The 21,714-nt window shown below is 34.6% G+C and overlaps 1 protein-coding gene and 1 pseudogene across 1 annotated transcript; both read right to left on the minus strand.

Moving 5' to 3' along the window:
• Positions 1 to 2,356: 2,356 nt before the first annotated feature.
• Positions 2,357 to 14,800, minus strand: LOC102629454 (caffeic acid 3-O-methyltransferase-like; annotated as a pseudogene).
• Positions 14,801 to 18,323: 3,523 nt separating this feature from the next.
• Positions 18,324 to 21,450, minus strand: LOC112498125 (uncharacterized). Its single transcript, XM_052435874.1, has 3 exons — positions 20,801 to 21,450; positions 18,639 to 19,664; positions 18,324 to 18,595 (listed from the first exon to the last, which is right to left on the minus strand). Exons 2-3 carry the CDS (start codon positions 19,654 to 19,656, stop codon positions 18,324 to 18,326), a joined length of 1,290 nt encoding a protein of 429 aa, XP_052291834.1. The 5' UTR covers positions 19,657 to 19,664; positions 20,801 to 21,450.
• Positions 21,451 to 21,714: the final 264 nt, after the last annotated feature.

Below are 21,714 nucleotides of genomic sequence, written 5' to 3' on the forward strand. Positions count from 1 at the left end.
AACAAAAGATAAGAGTTTGGTGCTGCAGCACCAAAAGAGCTATGGTGCAGTGCATAATTAATTAATTAGTTTATTTTAAATAATTAATTAAATTAAATGATGGAAAGCGTTAAAATATACATTTGAAGAGGAATATCTATTCTAAAAAGGTGCTTTGTTTGAAGGGTTGTATTGTTTTGTGAATAAAATATGAACAAATTGCTTCATGAATAGATACTTAAATTCCTACAGATACTCAAATTATTACAAATTCATAACTTGTTCTCGAATATAATTTCATTGTTAGAGATTGTGTTCAGAGTTTGTTGTATCTTGGGGGTAATTTGCCATTCAACTTTATAGCAAACTAAGTGTAGTGAGGGCAAATAAAACCTTAAAGAAAACTATCCAAACACACCTCAAACTATTTCAATTTTCGATTTAGGGATTGTTGAGAGTGTGTGTTTTGATTGAGGTTTTGTTGAGAGTATGGGTTTCGATTTACTTTTAGTTTCTTCAAAAAATATTTCCTTGGCTATTGATTTTAGTTTTAGGGTTTCTGTACAAAGAGAGGAGGGAATCGACTTTTTAAGGAGAGAGAAATAAGAACCCAAAACATTACCAAATGTTTAATTTATAGTGATAACATTTTAGCAATAAGAATGACACCGTTTAGATTTAGTGAAATTAAAAAAATAAAAATTAAATTAAACGACTTCTCTAATTAGTATCAATACTTGATTATGACACTATAATATCAACAATCACTTAAACTTATATGTAAAAGGTAATAGAAATCACTTAGGTTGTCAAATGCTGATACTTTTTATTTAGTATCAAAAACTTAGGGCCAGTTTGGGAATATTGTAGCTTCTAAAATGATTTATGTTAGCTGTACTATAGAAATAATCAGCTATGAAGAGAATCAGTTAAGTGTTTAGCAAATTTTATTTTCAGAGGTACTATGAGTTTTGAAAGCAGTTATGAATGTTTGGTAAATTTTACTGTTAAACTGCTAAAAGAAAATAAATAACTAAAATGTACAGAATGTATGATAAAATTTACTTATACATATAAAAACATGTACATATAATATTTTTAATTGAGCATTATAATAATTTTTACTAAAAATAAAATTTATAATATATTGATTTTATTTTTTATTTTTTTATCTTAAAACAATTGATAATTAAATTTATAATATATTGAAACAAATTTAATAATAATTCAACCAACAAATTGATATTAATAAATTGATATTGATGAATTATAATAAAAATTTATTAAAATATTGATTTTGTTTCCAATTTGAATAAGGATAATTTTGGGTTTAGGTAATAATTTTAAGGATATTTATGGAATTGTATTAAAGGATAAAATTGATTCTCAAAATTAGAATCTAAAAGGTACTCCTTCTCTACTTTTTAAAATCAACTGTAGGAGAGATTGATTTTGACAAAATTAATTTTGATTTTGTTTTTTTTTTTACCAAACACTAAAATTAGATTTTAGATTTTCAAAATCACTTTTAAACCTCATAAAAATAATCCCAAACGGGCCTTAGTATTGTTTCTTATTTTTCTAGTGGTATATATTCTTGAAGTAGGAGAGCAGCAAAAATTTTGTGGTATAATCAAAACTAGTTGAGTAGAAGGTAAGCATAAAATAATTGTTAAGATAATTGTCACTTCCCGTTCCTAAGTAAATTATCCATTTTCTTAGATAACAATTGAGTGCACTATTGTCTCCTCTGAAGTATCTCCTCATATGTAGTATTGCTCTCCAAAGGTTGCTATTTGCTGATTCATCGAAATATGATGCTCTTCCAAAAGAAAAATCAATCTTAAGATAATATAGGTAGCAATATGGATCGTGCCATAATAGGCTCAATCTAGGATAGTCTCAGTAGATTTTTTAATATAATATATATAAAAGAAAAAGGAACATTGCATATATTATATGGTGACTTTCTGCACCTAGATGATAACTTATCGTTAATCAAAGGTTTCAACTTCATTTATCAAGTACTGTAGAAGTTGTTGCACCATGCGTGTGGTTGCTTAAATGATGAGTGAACTTCTGTATCGTTTGCATTGTTTTTGTATCTCCACTATTTCTGATTCAAAATTTTCTTTTGAGAGGAGCGCACTTGTGACCGTAGATGGCTGTATATATTTTTTTTACTAATTATGTGATAGTAAAAAAAAACAAAAATTGATGCCCATCATTCAAAATAAATAAAATATAAGTGATTAAGTCTAATATTTTTTATCATTTGTAATGATGTCATGTGTTAATCTAATTTTTGTGCTGACCTTTAAAAAAAATGTGACGATAGTTATTGGAGAATTAAATCTTAACCGTACATTAATATAAATACACGCATGACATGAGATTAATTATTAAAACATAAACACAACAAATTCAGTATCGAATCAAAATTTAAATGTAAAACTTGCATCAAATTATCAAACGAGGTCCAATTTTTAGAATTCATGGGCATTCACAGGCTACTTATAGAACTCCATAACCCATAAATTACAAGTAAAACATTCAAATCTGATGCCACTAAATCCAGCTCCAGTAGCCAAGGTAATGAATTCATGCTTTGTTCGCTCCTTTCCTCCCGGATTTTGAGCATCATCAGCACATCAATTTGGGAATTGTTTTTTGATAGAGTGCTAGTATCAGGCAGATCTGGAAGTATTGACTCCACACCAATTACCTTTCCATCTTCTGGAATACTTTTGTAGCAATTCTTCAACAACTTCAAGCAATGTTCATCGCTGCAATCGTGCAATATCCACTACAAAATGTGAAATATTATGAAATTTGTTTAATATCTGCAAAGTAAATTCAAATTAAACTTACCTTCATCAAGATGGCATCACCTTTTGGAACACTTTGAAACATATCACCCCTGCATGCTCAACGCCTGTACTACACACAATTTAATTTCCTCTGTTAGAATCTGGCGTTACGGTGGACAGAGTATTCTTATGAGCATTGATATTCCGGCAAAAAGTTTAGACACAAAAACAACAGTAAATCGGGCCTGATTTTCTCAATAAATTTCAAATACATAAATCGAATTCAGTTTAAAGTCTTTTTGTCGAAAACATTTCAGCATTTTCTCTGATTACCATGTTCTAATTAATAATTAATATATATTTCCTCATAACAATGACATTAAAAGAAAAAACGAAGACAGGATTTTGGGGAAAACCCAAATAAATTTTCTAGCCTTCAACCTTCTCAAGGATTTACAATTAGTTAGCCAGATTAAGAAATTTTTTTAAGAGCTACTAAGCCATGTCTCTCATATTATTGTAAAAATAAGTGATAATTCATACCAGGATACCCTGGGGCATGCTGTATAACATGAGGCAAGTCGAAATTGATGCCCTTAACGTGAGAATACTTGGTAGTGATAGCTTTAAGTGTATTGCCAAGGCTACCACCGACATCGACCAGTTGCTTTATGTGCTTGAAACCATTGTAAGCCTCAAGAATTTTCTGGATGACCAAAGTAGAAAGGTTGTACATCGCTGTATTGAAAACTTCATTGAACCTGGTGTCCAGTCTCGGGTGCTCAAAAGCGTGTGTTCCATGGACACGATCAAATGGAACTCCTCCTTCAATAATAGCTTCTTTTAATTGGGACCTGCACTATCAATTAATCAATCAGTCCAGAATTAGATTCGTATCCAAATCCTCTATTCATCAGATCAACATTTTACATTTGGCTTACTCTTTTTAGATTCATTGATTCGTGGTTGATAAAACATATAGATACATATAAATTATAACTATGACGATGTATACGTATCCTAAAATTATTAAAAGATACGATAAGTATGATGATGTATATGTATTGTAAAATCATTAAATGATATAGATACATATAAATTATAACTATGACGATGTATACGTATCGTAAACTCATTAAAAGATAAGATAAGTACAAGATTCATTTCCTCCCAAAATCACAAAGAAAGATAATGCATAGTTGTCACCTACGTCTTTATAAGAGGGTAAAAAAAAGGAAATAGGGTCATGACATCTTCCGGCTCGGATACTGAATTTTTAACAAAATCACAAATTAGTTCATATTTAGTTTGTATTGACATTTCATGTAGTTAGGTCCTGCTTGTTGTGCGCAGAATGCAAAATCAAGCACACCAAATAATCACAGAAAAATAAATGACACAAAATTTAACATGGTTTGACAATTATGTTTATGTCCACCGGAACAAGAGAAAATAATTGTATTACTAACAATTATAATATTACAATATTTAAGTAGAAACCTTACTTCTCAAAATCTAAATACACCTAGTATTCTCACATACACTTGAAAAGAAAAAACCTCTCAATTGTTCACTCTCTCAACAATTCTTCACTTAAATTATTGCTCTCAATTTTATGAGATTCTCTCAAATTTTAAGATGCTTTAGCTCTATAAATGAAGCTCAACTATAAGTTTAGCTTCACTGTAAAAAGTCTCAAAAGTAGTTGGCAAAAAGTCCTGCAATTTGGCGCCGAATTGAAAAACCAAAAAAATGCATGCGGTTTGCCAATTTTTGTCAAGAAAATCACGCGGTTCAATATATTCAAAATCCAACATGCGAGCCCCCTTCTTTACTTTGACTTTTCAACACTGCTGTCTTTAAAAACCCCACGGGAAAAAAAATCTTTTAATTGAGCAAAATTCTACGGATAAAGTTAAGAATTTTTTCCTTTATGAATTTCTGTCAAAACTAAAGAACAGAATTCAATAAATGCTCTCAATAGAACTAAATTCATTGTCTTTTTCATACTACTCTCATTTTCTCTGCAAGTAAAAGACAAAAATTTCCCCGACGGAGAACACTTTTCTTCTTATTCTCTGCAAATAAAACACAATCAACAATATTTCATCTATTCTTGAATTGATTTGATTAAAAGTATATATATAGTAATGATTTATAAGTTTGTTAAGTGTACATTCTACATTTTAGTGCTTACTATTATAAATATACACTTATGCATCAAATATAGGGATTTAGTTCATTTTTTGTTTGTTTGTTTGTACGACGACTGAAAATGAATTTAGAAACAAGTTGAGCATGAGTTGGAGTATGATCGGAGATATGCATGATTGGATCTGAATGTTTAGAAAGATAGATGCATTATTAACCCATGTGATGTTATTATTCTAAATAAAAATAAACTACAGAGAATTAAAATGAGAGAGAGCAGGTATACCAGCTGTCCAGAAACACCTTGTCCTGAATTAAGGCCATTAAGGGGCCCAATGAGACACCATCTTCGTTAGGCACAAAGTATCTGGAAACATTACTCTGACCGTAGAGTCTCTGAGAACCATCTATATCATCTAGTGAGCATTCAACAACACCATGGCTATCCAGAAGCCTGAGTATCCGGTCCAACATCATGGGTGCGTCTTTGTTCTTGGTGGCAGGCAACTGAGCTGCAATCTCTGAAGCTGAGAGCTTTGCTCCAGGACCAGCTTTGGCTATGATCTTGAAAACTCCCAGCTCAATTGCTGCTTGCATGGTCATGGGGAGCACTGAACCCGTCACCAATTGATTGGCATATGCAAAGCTTGCGTCTCTCCTTCATTAGCCATATTTTGTTGAATTTCCTTATCTGTTTTGCTAAGAAACAATGCGATTATAGTGGTGTGAAGATTGATTGGCCTGTCCAAAAGGATATAGCTTATTATATATTGGTATATATGAGCTAGTTTCCGTTTTCTTTCCTCTAGCTATTTTGAAAATATTGAAGTGAAAGTTGTTGAATGTACAGGATCATTTGAGGGAGCCTGTACCTCCACAAATAATGTCAGTGTTTTCAAATTTAGAGACTGTAACCTGTTGTTTATTTCTAAAATTTAAATAAAGAAATAACTAACAAACTAGCTTGGACTCTAACTACTCCAACAGCTAACCTGACTTATTCAAATAATGAAAGAAACAAATAAAATCAATTAACTGGAACAAAATCTAGAACATGTAACATAATGGTTCTCTTATTTTAATATGATAAAAGGACAAACTAAAAGATAGAAAATTATAAATTTTGATAAAATATAAAATAAAAATGTTTTCTTTTTTATTTAGCTTATCTCTAACTTTATTAAAATATGAGATCATTTATTAAAAATAAATAAAAAAGGATGAAAGAAGTCATATTATGTATAAAGTAAATTAACAATAAAGTAATTCCTTACTTTATTAAAATAAGGTATAATTTAAAAGATAAAAAATACAGATTTCAATGTACTACATGTAACATTTCACATTATTAGCGAGAGTTTTGAGACTAGTTTATAAGTTATGGGTTCTTAACTAAGCAAACATGACGGGATATGTACCCAACATGGATAGTATCTTCTTGGTTAATGGGCCTAGGGTATTAAAGTTAGTATCATAAACAACTCACTACCTGATGTATGGATGGATATGTTATTGGTATGATTGTATCTCATTCTGTTATGAGGATCAAGGGGAGAAACATTTAACATCTTATTGGTGTGATTTCATTCTGTCCCATTATGAGGGTCAATGGGGGAAGCATGTAACATTTCACATTGCCAGTAAGAGAGTTCTTGGGCTAGTTTATATGCTATGAGTTCTTCTAACTAAGAAGATGTATTTTGGGTTACAAGCCCAATCATAAAACAATAGTGGGTTGTATATCCAAAGCGGATAATATCTATTTGTTTAGTAGGTTGTGTATCTATTATGATAAAATTTTAATGATTCCTAATTATTTTAATATTATCTATTCACACCCCACTAAAACTCGAATTAAACATGAGCCCTAAGTAGACTGCTCTTTACCACATGAGTTGAACCTTAATTTATATGTAACATCCCATATTGCTAGGGAGATAGTTGTCGGACTAATTTATAAGTGACAAGCTCTCGTAACTAAGCAAATGTGTTTTGGACTGTAAAGTCTAATAACAAAGTCGTGACGGATTGTGTGCCCAAAGCGAACAATATATATTTGGTTAATGGGTCTAGGCTATTATAATTAGTATAAGAGCTTACTCATGAGCCGATGTGTCGATTGATATGTTAATGATACGATTTCATTCTATTCTGTTTCCAATGATCCTCACGAGAACGCAAGGTCCTTAAGGGGAAAGGATGCATTGCTAACGAGGAGTTCTTGGAGCAGTTTATAAGCCAAGCACTCTCCTAACTAAGCAAACGCGCTTCGGGTTATAAAGTTCAATAACAAAAAAAGTGACAATTGTGTGCTAAAGCTAATAATATCTACTTATTGGGTATAAACTCTTATATTATAAGATAAAATATACTATATTAAAATATGTATTTTTCTTCTTTTAACTTATTTCTTATTTTAATGAAATTATTTATTAAACAATTACAACATAAAAACCTATTTATATATATAAATAGAAATTTTTGGAGGGAAACTTAAAATTTTATTTTCATATTGAAATATCTATCTTACTATATTTATAAAAGATATATCTAACGGCATCCAAGTATATACTTGAGATAAAATTAATGGCTGATGCATGGAATGAGACTCAATTGCGAAAAAAGATCTTCTCCTGACTTGATCTTTTCTGAACTTTTCAAGATTTTTAATCATGCGTCTTTTAATAGTAGTGTATGGGTAAGATTTAACTTTTTTTATTTTTTTATTTATTAACTACCAATCAGTAATTATGAAAACAAATCCTCTTCTTTTATTTACTCAGTATATGATCAAATCGGTGATCCCTCAATTGCAGCCTCTACGCTTACACAATCATGTTTGCCAAAAAGAAAAGTTGAGACAGTGACTCTTATCAAAAATAAAATTAAAAAAAATTGAGACAACGATTTTTTCATCATTTTTAATTTGATGCATTAATTGCAGTGGGCAAAAGTAATAGGAGAACCATGTGTTGTGTCAGTATTCTTTCGTTTTTTAGAAGTAAAAATTTAAGTAGTAATTAATAATTAATAAATAAAAAATAATTAATTAAAATTTACCTATTTACTATAATTAAAATAAGGGTCTTGTTGAGTGACGATCAATGTAATTTACGGCTCTTGTAATATAGTCCCATTACCTTATTATAAATTTTTGCATATTTTACATAGATTATAAGTTAATCTTTAAAATAAACATAATACAAAATCTTTAAACATTAAAAAAATTTAAATTAAAAAAAATTCTCATCAGCTAGTACCATGAGAACAGGCCAACCCATTGTGATTCTTACTTCTCCCTTTAGCTATTGACAAGTCACAGGACATAAGAGAGGGTTAGTAATGGAAGCGTGGATGACATTGTTGTAAATAAACATAATTCACGAAGGATAAAAAGGATGATGTTAATATTTCTTATGAGAATAAATCTCAATTTGGATGATACAATTATACAAGGTGACAATTTACTTATTTATAGCAAAAAAAATGTTGCCACGGTTAAAATTTTGACAAAATGCATAAAAATAATTAAAATATTTTGATAATAAAAGACTAAAATATCTTCGTTAGTAATGTCATGCTAGATGGATAGTAATGTCATGCTAGATGGATAATACAACTTAGCTACCTAACTTAGGTTGGCTATATCGCATTTGGCGTCGGCTTGTAAATTAGCACTTGACGGTTTAGCCTCCAGTCAATCCAAACGGTGCTTAATTAGGTAAGGCGTATTTCACAAAGACATGCCATCCATCTGTCACGTCAGGTGATGCGCATGTAACCAAAACAACCGTTATCAAAGTATGCACATGCGAAGGCTTATTTTTCCAAGGGTAACAAGCTAATTAGCTAAGACTATCATTAAAAGCCTCTTTAAATGAGATTTTATTATTTATTTAAAGAGTCATATAAAAAAAAGTTTTAAAAAACTCTCTAAATGAGATATTTCAAATAAAATAGTGTTTCTCTCTATTTAATATTAAAAATAGAGAAATACTATTTCATTTGAAGAAATTTATTTAGAGAATTTTTTAGTGCCTTTATTTAATACTATATTTTTTTCTCAAAATTCTTGAAGAAAGAGAAGTATTATAATGACTATTATTTTTTTAGAGAAAAATTTTGATTAAAATAATATTTTTATTTTTATTTAAAAAATCTTTTGAAAAGTAACTTCATTTTTTACTCTTCTATTTATTATATAGATAAATAAATAAGTATTTAAAAAATTAAATTAAAAGAGTTAAACATATTTTTCATTCTTGTTTTGACAAATTTAATCTGTTGATTCATCTTCTATCCTAACGGGTATTAACAAATGTAATAATAATAATATTTTTAAGGAGATCTTAACCATATTAAAGTCAATCATTAACCATAATAAAGTTAAGAATAAATTAAAATACAAAAAAAACACATTTTTATATGATATAATACACTGCATTAAAATTTATATTTTTTTATCTTTTAAATTATTCCTAACTTTAATATGTAAAAATTCTTGATTGGAACGTATATTTCCAAATTAAATTTGAGTGAAGTATGTTTATAAAATTTTAGAATTACAAATGGCATGTTAGCAAATTAGTAACTACTAATGCTCGATGATAATTAACATTTTTATGCTAATGAAGTAATGATAAACTGAGTCAATAAGGGAGCAGATCATTAGTCCTCTGAAAATGCCGTTATTTTTACATTTGTTAATATATGTTAGATAGAAAATGAATCAAAAGATTCGATTTCTCAAAATAATTTAAGTTTTTTCTCACCGAGCGTGGTTCGAGCTTAATCACTATTTCTCTCTCTCTCTCTCTCTCTCTCGTCATTCTTATCTCTCTCTCATCTTTTTCAAGCGTTAACTTCAGCCAAGATGGATTACATAACAAAACAAACAAATCAAAAAAAAAAGAAAAAAGAAAAATCAAAACAAGAATGAAGAAAAATAAATAGCACCAATTTAATTATGGCATGTGCATAATTAATCGAGTCTGAAATAAAACTTACAACAGACATCAATTTAACCTCATATAAAAAATAATAATTTTTTTAGAATAACTTATTTATTTATTTTGAGACACAGTAAAGTTGCAACGGGTGGAATTCCAGTATTAATAAGCCTTACATTCATGGTGATCATCAACAGAAAAGAGATGAGAGAGAGAAAGAGAGAGAGATAGGAACAAGGGGAGAGAGAGTATGTCAGAGTACATGAAAGTTAAAGAAAATATAGAAGGGAGAGTGATTGGATGGGCTCCACATGTGGAGAGAGAAAACTTAAATTATCTTTAATCCAATAAATATTAATAAATATAAAAAGGGTATTTTTAGAGGGCTGTTCATATGCCTGCATATATGGTGTGTGTATGTGTGCACAAACAGTCTCTTTTTAGTACAAGGATTATTATTTTTTTATACGAACAAGTTTTTAAATAATGTAATTTAATATAATTAGATTTGAATATTATAAATAATATAATTTTATAATATATTAAAAAAATTATATTAAATTACAAGACTTAAGATCGTGTCTGTATTAAACAAATGAGTATGCCACTCCTCGAATATATTCTAGGACTAGAAAATAGAACCGCGCTTCACGCAACTTTGAAAAAAGAATTTACTATTATCTTTTTTTCTTACTTTATACTTGATGAAACTGATAAAAAATATGAATTGGTTTTTTTTTTAAGATGAGGCAGCCTTATAAAAAACAGAAAAAGCTATTAGCCAGCAATACAAATAAAGAAGCAACACAAGATAAAGAATAAAATGAGAGAATATATTATAGAGTAATTTTATTCATTCCAATTATGTGTGTACAAAACAAAAAGATGAGCTCTCCTTTTATAGTTACATAATCACTCCATGAAATTAATGAAAAATTATGGATCATAATTTCTTGTGAGATAGTGGGAGTTATAGGGAAGCTAAATGTTGTTAATGGGAGATAGTGGGGAGACTATGAGATATATGTTATGAACATCTACATTTGTTTTAATAAATTCATAGCACTCCTCCTTGGATGTTCAATACAAAGAATATGCCTCATTAAAATCTTTACATAATTGTTATTGTGTAATAACAATCAAATTAATTATGAGAAGATGAAAAGTCAAATCTAAAAGAAAATTTCTCTATTTATTAGATAATAGAGAATGTACAAAGATGAGAAATTGTGATGGTTGTCGAAGCTAGCAAAAATAAATACCTACTCTAAATAAATTGTGTATAGTGATTGAGTAGAGTCGTGTCCACAGAGATCGGTAATTATTTAAATCCTTTAAAATATAAAATGCAAAATGGGGGAATTATTGACAATAATAAAAATTAAATTAAAATAACAAGAACGCAAATTAAAATTGTAATTTAAATTGGAGAAAATTCTGGTTGAAGGTATTAACTCAGCTTGATTCGACTACTGATAATTGATTCAAATATAAATTATTATTACTTATGAATAGACCGGTTATAGCTACTGAGACCCTCTAATAGCCAATCTCTCCTTAACTAGTCGATAACCAAGGTACGACCGTTGGTTATTTCCCTAATCAATAGACAACCCTAGATACGATCATAGGATTTAATCAATTGACAGCCTGAAAAATCAGAGAGACCCAAATCCTAATCAACAACCGCATACGATGGTTCATTTAAATTAGATTGTTTATTCTCATAACACAACTCACTGCTATGTTATTTGTCACAAACATTAAAATCTTCATACGATGAATCCTTTAATTGACAATAGATTAAGTTGATAATTAAATAGTGGTCAGTTATCTAATTAACAAACATAATCATGAAAATAATTAAGAGAATAAACAAATACCCAAAAAGCAATAAAACAATTAAAGCATAAGAAAGATCTCACAGTAGTAATGAATTAAAGCTTCATTAACCTTCAACCAGAATAATAGGTTTAGTTCTTCATAGAGAGAAGAGAAAAATTTAGATCTAGCATTTCTTTCTTTTCCCCAAAGTGTCCTTTTTTCACAATAGATTCCTCCCTTAAATACTCCATCTCTCTTCTCCTCTAGAGTTCTTTTTAAAATAAAATACTAATATCTGAAATATTAAATTCGTAATTACAAAAATAACCAAAAATACAAAACACATTAAACTAAAAACTGCAGGTCCATAGTTGACAGCACGCGCCCATGTCTTATCAACAAAGTTCTTCTGACGCTCATAATTTCTCCAAGAGAACAATCATCCTTAAACATCATCTTGTAGCTCAATTTTAGCACCAATCAATAGAATTGCACCTACAAAAATAAAACACAAGTAAATCACTATTATTAAGTGCAAAACATCGATATTAAGGAAAGTAAACAATGCAAAACTAGTGCATAAATTATACTCTAACAAATGGTGATGCCACATCACCTCCTTAAGTCTCAACTTTATATATATATATATATATAGATATATAGATACCTACCATTATTGATAAAAAATAAAGACAGACTAACCCAACATCAACATAATAAATGAAAGGGTAGTCAAGTTACTTTCACCTCCTAGAGTCAATGCAAAAGATCAAACATTCATTTCTAATGGATACATTTAATTTCGACGGTAAGGTGCATATGCCACGATAACTTAAAAAAAAATCAATTCCAAGTTTGTTGTTAATAAAAGAAAAGGTAATGCTAGATAACTCAATAATTGAATCTAATGTAATATTTTATTTAGTGAATGATAAAATTTTAATTTTATTAATTATAAAATTTATTACTCAATAACTGAAGGACACATAATAGTTAGGACTCAAATTGAGAACTGGGGCGAAGCCAAAAAAATTTTTTTGGGTAGGCTAAATTTTTTCCAAGTCCAAATATTATCGCAACTAAGAGTATAAAATTTAATGAAAAATTCATTAATGTATAAGAAAATAAATCGAATTGTAAAAGTAATTCAATTACAATTAAAAACTACTTAAGTTGTGCCTTACGATACTTTCGAGAATTAAACTTCTCTATTATCAAATTTGAATCGATAATGTCTACAATTCTCTTTTATTGTAGATAATCATACAATTTGATATAAACTTCTTCTCCATCTTATTTCAAAGTGGTGTCTTGATAACCCACTAAATCAGACCATTTGATTTAGCTCCTGGATTTCTTCTTTTCTTTCATGGAAATAACTATCTCTAATCTATGATCTATCAATAATCAATTTAAAAATTTGATTACTAGAATTCTGAAACGACCCGCCCCGAAACCCCCCAGGCGAGTCTATCTAGTTACATCAAAACAGACTTAAAAATAATATTATACGTAAAGAATCTGCTGAAAATTCGACAGAGTCTCCTTTATATATATAACACTCCCAAAGTACAAATATGAATATACAACAAACTCCAGTGCTCAACATACTCAACCAAAAATACTGAGTTATATAATATACAACCCCAAAAGAACAAGATGACCAAGATGTCCCAACAAAAACATTTATATACTCTAGCACCATCACGTGGCCAAGACTCAAAATATATACAGTCGCTGGGTCGGTCTGGTGTACCTGCAACCTCCTGGTGAGGGGGGGAAAATATAATAAAAACGGGGTGAGTTTAAAACTCAGTGAGATCAGTGAGTGGATAGTAGGTTTGAAAATTAATCTTTACTTTAAAAGAAATAAGCATATCCAAACACGGTTTCATTAAACCATAAGTGAGAAATCAGAAATAAATCATTAAATATTTAAATCAGATTACCAACCATAGAAATCATATCACCAAATCATATCGATTTCACAAATCTGAAAATCATATCTCATCATATCTCTGCATGCATAATCTAGTCCCCAAAGGACAAAAGCGCCCAAGCACACGGCCCAAAGCCTCTGTGTGTACTCAGACGGGCCCCAAAGGCCTCCTTACAATCAGAGCGCGCACCTCCCTTATTACCCCTCAGTTTGGCGGGCCTCCCTTATTACCCCTCAGTTTGGCGGGCCTCCCTTATTACCCCTCATCTATATCACTGTACTCATATTCACATACCTCTTTACCACATTTTAAATCATACCACATTTGAATCCACTTTTCTTAACTTTCAAATAATATCACACTTTATTCAAAATCGATACGCAAAATTATTAACCAAACATTTTCATATAATATCAACAAGTGAATAAAATCCATTTCGAGAAATCATTAAATCAGCACATTTAAAAATACTTATTCCGCAACCATGCTTTACTATCATAATTAACTCTAAAAATAAGTTTCGTATATTCCACTCACAGTGACGGTGTTCACAGTCGGTTATCGTCTACGTCCGCGGACCGGTTCTCGCTCGCGGATCCTCCAAAATGCCCTTGCCGGTCAACGGTCACCGGAATTTGGTCAACGCTGGCCAGGAAGCTCAAATCTTAAAGTGCCAATCACGCTGAGTTCAATGGTACCGGCGGTGAGCTCCAACGCGCGGCAACGACGCCGGAATCTAGCTCGACAGCCGTGAGTTCCAACAATCGACCGGCAGCAAAACGACGACTCTCGGTGCCTATGAATGGTCGGAAATGGAAGAGGGAGTCATGAGGAACAAAATCCAACCGGTGGTGTCACTCAAAACCGGCGAAAATCTCGGCGGAGTAAAGTGAAGTAGTCGCGGGTTTCAAGCTTCGATCGCCGGCGTTCCGGTTCGTTTTCGGCAGTGAGGATGGCAGGGGAACGACGGTCGGCTTCTAAGCTTCAGATCGGTACCAAGCTCGGCCAAAACGGTGGTCGGAAACGTGAAATCCGTCCGGGTTAAAGTCGCGGGTCGGGTCGGATCCGGCGGGTCAAGATCGGGTAAGTTGGCAGCTTCTCTCTCTCTGTTTTGCACGTGCATGTGTTTTTCCTCTGTTTCCAACATATTCCTTTGCTTATAAACTCTTTCACCGCCTCATGCCATTTTACATGCACAGGTATTACAATCCTCCCCCCTTATAAAAATTTCGTCCTCGAAATTTACGTACCTGATAAGAAAAGATAGGGATATTGAGCTCGCACTAAGTCCTCGCGCTCCCAGGTAGCCTCTTCCTTTGTATGATTCTTCCATCGCACTTTTACTAGAGGGATGGTCTTAGAACGTAGAACTTGGTGTTTCTCTTCCAGTATCTCCACCGGTTCCTCTTCGTAAGTCAAATCTTCCTTCAACTGAATTGGTTGCTTCGACAACACATGACTCGGATCATATATGTACTTCCGGAGCATCGAAACATGAAACACATCGTGGATTCTGGATAACTCGGGTGGTAGAGCTAATCGGTATGCCAACGGACCAATACGCTCCACGATCTCATACGGCCCAATATAACGTGGACTTAACTTCCCACGTTTCCCAAATCGAAGCACCCCTTTCCAAGGAGATGTCCGTATGAAAACTCTATCACCAACTTCGAATTCAAGTTCCCGCCTACGTTTGTCTGCATAAATTTTCTGTCTATCTTGAGCCACCTTTAATCTATCCCGAATCAATTGTATCTTCTCGTTCGTATCCTGGACTAGTTCTGGACCGAATAACCTCCGCTCACCAACCTCATCCCAACATACTGGAGTCCTGCATTTTCTACCATACAAAGCCTCATATGGTGCCATCTCAATACTAGCTTGATAACTGTTGTTGTAAGAAAACTCCATCAGAGGTAAATAATTGTCCCAATTTCCTTTAAATTCCATAACACAAGCTCGCAACATATCCTCTAGAGTTTGAATAGTTCGCTCTGACTGTCCATCAGTCTGTGGATGAAAAGCTGTACTGAAGTTCAACTTGGTGCCTAAAGCATTTTGCAAGCTAGTCCAGAATTTAGAAGTAAACCGGGAATCTCTATCTGAGACTATGGACACAGGTACTCCGTGAAGTCGAACTATTTCAGCCACATAAATACTTCCCAACTTGTCCATCGAATAAGTGGTCTTGAAATGTAAGAAATGAGCAGATTTTGTAAGTCGATCTACAACCACCCAAACACCATCATGTCCTTTCTGAGTATGTGGAAGTCCCGCCACAAAATCCATAGTGATTTGCTCCCACTTCCACTCTGGAATAGGAAGCGGCTGAGAGCACCCTGCAGGCCTCTGGTGTTCAGCTTTAATCTGTTGACAGACCAAACATCGAGAAACAAATTCTGCTATCTCTCTCTTCATGCCCTGCCACCAATAATGATCTCTCAAGGTACGGTACATCTTCGTACTACCAGGATGCATCGCATAGGCTGAACAGTGAGCTTCTTCCATAATCTCTTTTTTCAAATCTTTAATATCAGGTACACAGAGTCTATTACCCATGAATACAACTCCATCCTCTCTCACCATAAAATCGGTTCGTATACTTTTCTGCACATCCTCTTTTAACTTCATTAACTGTGGGTCCTGAGCTTGCATATGGTGAACTTTGTCAATCAAAGTCGGCCTAACGCGGAAGTTAGCTATCAAAGCTCCACGATTGTCAGTATTCAACTCGACTTCCAAAGATCTCAACTCGATCAACAGAGGTACATATTTCACTCGCAAGTGAGCGATAGAGCTGGAAGACTTTCTACTTAGTGCATCAGCCACCATATTTGCTTTGCCTGGATGATAATCGATAGTGCAATCGTAGTCCTTAATCAGTTCGATCCATCTCCTCTGTCTCAAATTCAACTCCTTCTGAGTAAACAAATACTTCAAGCTCTTATGATCGGTAAAAATCTGACATGTTGCTCCATATAAGTAATGCCGCCATATCTTGAGTGCAAACACCACTGCTGCTAGTTCTAAATCATGTGTTGGATAGTTTTGTTCATGCTTCTTAAGTTGTCTAGAGGCATAAGCCACCACTTTCCCATGCTGCATCAATACACAACCCAATCCCTGCCTAGAGGCATCACTGTAAACCATAAATCCTTCATTACCAGATGGAAGTGTAAGAACTGGTGCTGAGGTCAAACATGTCTTAAGTTCTTGAAAACTTTTTTCACAGTCATCATCCCACTGGAACTTAGCATTCTTTCTGGTTAATCGTGTCATAGGAATAGCAATCTTGGAGAATCCTTCCACAAATCTACGATAATAACCAGCTAACCCAAGAAAACTCCGAACCTCTGTGACATTTGTAGGCCGTTCCCATTTCACAACTGCTTCAATCTTTTGAGGATCAACATAAATACCTTCAGCTGATATCACATGGCCCAAAAATACGACTCTGTCCAACCAAAACTCACATTTGCTGAACTTGGCATACAACTGCTTCTGTCTCAAAGTCTGTAAAACAGTCCACAAATGCTCTGCATGCTCCTTCTCGTTTCGGGAATACACCAAAATATCATCAATGAATACAATCACAAACCGATCTAGGTATAGGCTAAATACCCTATTCATCAGGTCCATAAAAGCAGCTGGGGCATTTGTCAATCCAAATGGCATCACTAAGAACTCATAGTGCCCATAACGGGTTCTGAATGCTGTTGTAGGAACGTCAACATTTTTAATTCTAAGCTGATGGTAACCCGAGCGCAAATCAATCTTAGAAAATACTTTTGCCCCTTGGAGTTGATCAAACAAGTCATCAATACGCGGAAGTGGATACTTATTGCGTACCGTAACTTTATTCAACTGCCTATAGTCGATGCAAAGTCTAAAAGTCCCATCCTTTTTCTTAACAAATAAGACTGGAGCTCCCCACGGGGACACACTAGGTCTAATAAACCCTTTCTCTACCAACTCTTGCAATTGAACCTTCAGTTCCTTCAATTCTGCTGGAGCCATTCGGTACGGTGCCATAGATATTGGAGATGTTCCAGGGACTAAGTCAATAGAAAACTCAACTTCTCTGTTAGGTGGCATTCCAGGAAGTTCATTTGGAAAAACATCTGGAAATTCTTTAACTACTGTAATATCCTCCAATCTCAATTCTCGAGCTTCTGTATCTATCACATGAGCTAAATAAGCTGAGCATCCTTTTCTTAACAACCGTCTTGCACTAATAGCAGATATAACACATGAGGGTAGAACTCTGCGCTCCCCACAAAATTTCACCTCAGCTTTCCCTGGCTTTTTAAACACAACATCCTTTTTGAAACAATCCACCGTAGCATAATGAGATTCAAGCCAATCCATACCCAAAATAGCATCAAAGTCATAAATCTCTAAGGAAATCAAATTCGCCTCAAATTCATGTTCACCCATTCCAATCATACAATCTCGATACACACTCTGAGCAAGTACTGACTCTCCGGTAGGTGTACGAACAACTAATTCGCAATCTAGCAGTTCGGGCTCTCGCCCTATATGCATAGCAAAAGTACGAGAAACAAAAGAGTGTGTGGATCCAGGATCAATAAGAATATGAGCCTCGCGGCCAAGGATAGATAATATACCCATAATAACTTCGGGTGCAGCACGTGCCTCCTGCTGCGTCAAAGCAAAAACTCGAGCCTGAGTATGAGGTCGACCAGACTGACCTCTCTGACCTGAAGCAGTCGTCTGACCCCTAAAGGTAGATGTAGAACCTCCTGTCTGCACTCCTCTCTGACCCTGAATCTGGCTAGAGTAAGGCCGGTACCGTGAGGCTGTCCCTCCTGTAGAGCTATCACCCTGAGATAAAGTAGGGCAAAATCTCCTGATGTGTCCAGGCTGACCACATAAATAACAAACTCTGTCTCCAACACGACATTGGCCCTGATGATTCCTGCCACATGAAGGGCAAGAAGTTAGCTGGAAACTCCTAGAACGATCATCACGATATCCCCCGCTATTGCGGTCGTACTGTCCATGAGTCCTGGTATTACTCCCTACCAATGGTTGTACAGAACTATGACTAACAGCTTGTCTCGAGTCCCCTCTGAAGCCTGTACCCTGACTCCTTTGCATACTATCAGAATAACTCGTAGGAATACCCCCTCTCTTGGGCGGCCTACTACTAGAGTCACCCTCTGCCCAGCTCTGGCTACGCTTTTGCTTCAGTGCATGAAATCTACGTCCCTCTGCAATACTGTGCTCTACTCTCCTGGCTGCCTCAACTACCTCCCCAAACTCAGTATATCGTGATGCAGTCACGGTGGTACGAATCTCAAATCGGAGGCCATCCTCGAACCGTCTGCATCTCTCTCTCTCATCACCGACTACAGATGTAGCAAATCTAGAGAGATCTAAAAATTTCTTCTCATACTCCTCAACTGTCAGAGATCCCTGAACCAACCGAAAGAATTCACTCCGTTTAATATCCTGATATACAACAGGAAAATAATGATCATAGAATTCCTTGCGGAAAATAACCCAAGTAATCGCAGCATGTCCCTGATATCGTCTCTCCACTGTCTGCCACCAATGGTAAGCTCTATCCTCGAGCAGGAAAGTGGCGAAGGATAATCTATCATCTTCTGGACACTTCATCACATCAAAAATACGCTCTAACTTAACAAACCATGACTCAGCCTCAGGTGGTTCTCCGAAACCATTAAAACTCTTCGCCCCTAAACTCCTCACTCGCTCAATAGTATTTGCATTACCGACATGTGCTTGAGTCTGATTTTGCACAACTGTAGTCATGATTTGAGCCAGCCTATCAAATGACTGCTCAATATTCGGGGCATCCCCCGGTGTCTGTTGTGCAATTCCATGCGTAGAGGATTCAACTATCCCCTCATTCGCGGGTTCACGTTCCCCCGCAGGTACACTACCAGAAGTCAACCCAGCTATTGGCCTAGTACGACCACGGCCACGGCCACGTCTACTACTACGACGAAGCATGATGGTGCCTACAAGAGATAAACTCTGACTTTAATAAAGATAAAACTTATTATGATTAAGACAATAAAGTCTACAGAATCTAAAACCATGCTCTGATACCAACTGAAACGACCCGCCCCGAAACCCCCCAGGCGAGTCTATCTAGTTACATCAAAACAGACTTAAAAATAATATTATACGTAAAGAATCTGCTGAAAATTCGACAGAGTCTCCTTTATATATATAACACTCCCAAAGTACAAATATGAATATACAACAAACTCCAGTGCTCAACATACTCAACCAAAAATACTGAGTTATATAATATACAACCCCAAAAGAACAAGATGACCAAGATGTCCCAACAAAAACATTTATATACTCTAGCACCATCACGTGGCCAAGACTCAAAATATATACAGTCGCTGGGTCGGTCTGGTGTACCTGCAACCTCCTGGTGAGGGGGGGAAAATATAATAAAAACGGGGTGAGTTTAAAACTCAGTGAGATCAGTGAGTGGATAGTAGGTTTGAAAATTAATCTTTACTTTAAAAGAAATAAGCATATCCAAACACGGTTTCATTAAACCATAAGTGAGAAATCAGAAATAAATCATTAAATATTTAAATCAGATTACCAACCATAGAAATCATATCACCAAATCATATCGATTTCACAAATCTGAAAATCATATCTCATCATATCTCTGCATGCATAATCTAGTCCCCAAAGGACAAAAGCGCCCAAGCACACGGCCCAAAGCCTCTGTGTGTACTCAGACGGGCCCCAAAGGCCTCCTTACAATCAGAGCGCGCACCTCCCTTATTACCCCTCAGTTTGGCGGGCCTCCCTTATTACCCCTCAGTTTGGCGGGCCTCCCTTATTACCCCTCATCTATATCACTGTACTCATATTCACATACCTCTTTACCACATTTTAAATCATACCACATTTGAATCCACTTTTCTTAACTTTCAAATAATATCACACTTTATTCAAAATCGATACGCAAAATTATTAACCAAACATTTTCATATAATATCAACAAGTGAATAAAATCCATTTCGAGAAATCATTAAATCAGCACATTTAAAAATACTTATTCCGCAACCATGCTTTACTATCATAATTAACTCTAAAAATAAGTTTCGTATATTCCACTCACAGTGACGGTGTTCACAGTCGGTTATCGTCTACGTCCGCGGACCGGTTCTCGCTCGCGGATCCTCCAAAATGCCCTTGCCGGTCAACGGTCACCGGAATTTGGTCAACGCTGGCCAGGAAGCTCAAATCTTAAAGTGCCAATCACGCTGAGTTCAATGGTACCGGCGGTGAGCTCCAACGCGCGGCAACGACGCCGGAATCTAGCTCGACAGCCGTGAGTTCCAACAATCGACCGGCAGCAAAACGACGACTCTCGGTGCCTATGAATGGTCGGAAATGGAAGAGGGAGTCATGAGGAACAAAATCCAACCGGTGGTGTCACTCAAAACCGGCGAAAATCTCGGCGGAGTAAAGTGAAGTAGTCGCGGGTTTCAAGCTTCGATCGCCGGCGTTCCGGTTCGTTTTCGGCAGTGAGGATGGCAGGGGAACGACGGTCGGCTTCTAAGCTTCAGATCGGTACCAAGCTCGGCCAAAACGGTGGTCGGAAACGTGAAATCCGTCCGGGTTAAAGTCGCGGGTCGGGTCGGATCCGGCGGGTCAAGATCGGGTAAGTTGGCAGCTTCTCTCTCTCTGTTTTGCACGTGCATGTGTTTTTCCTCTGTTTCCAACATATTCCTTTGCTTATAAACTCTTTCACCGCCTCATGCCATTTTACATGCACAGGTATTACAAATTCAATGATTTGACCTAACAATAATTTGATGTTATGCAACAAAATTAGAACAAGAACTAACTAAAGTCTTTACTACCTTACAATTAATAAATATATTGTAAATGATTAAATAAAAATAAAGTTACTATATATTCTTACCAACAAAAGACGAATAACTAAAGAAGAAGTTGAGCACGTCAGCACCAAGAATCCAAGAAACAAAGAGAGTAGGTTCTGAAAGAGTAAAGTAAACACTCATTTTT

The sequence above is a fragment of the Citrus sinensis genome, chromosome 3 (assembly GCF_022201045.2).
Source record: "Citrus sinensis cultivar Valencia sweet orange chromosome 3, DVS_A1.0, whole genome shotgun sequence".
Classification (NCBI taxonomy): Eukaryota; Viridiplantae; Streptophyta; class Magnoliopsida; order Sapindales; family Rutaceae; genus Citrus; species Citrus sinensis.

Excerpts from the sequence above, each read along its gene's own strand:
- LOC112498125 (XM_052435874.1), bottom strand. The coding sequence starts at position 19,656 with ATGCTTCGTCGTAGTAGTAGACGTGGCCGTGGCCGTGGTCGTACTAGG. Across the intron at positions 18,596-18,638 it reads CGGGGGATATCGTGATGATC|GAATCATCAGGGCCAATGTC; the intron begins GTTCTAGGAGTT and ends TTCATGTGGCAG.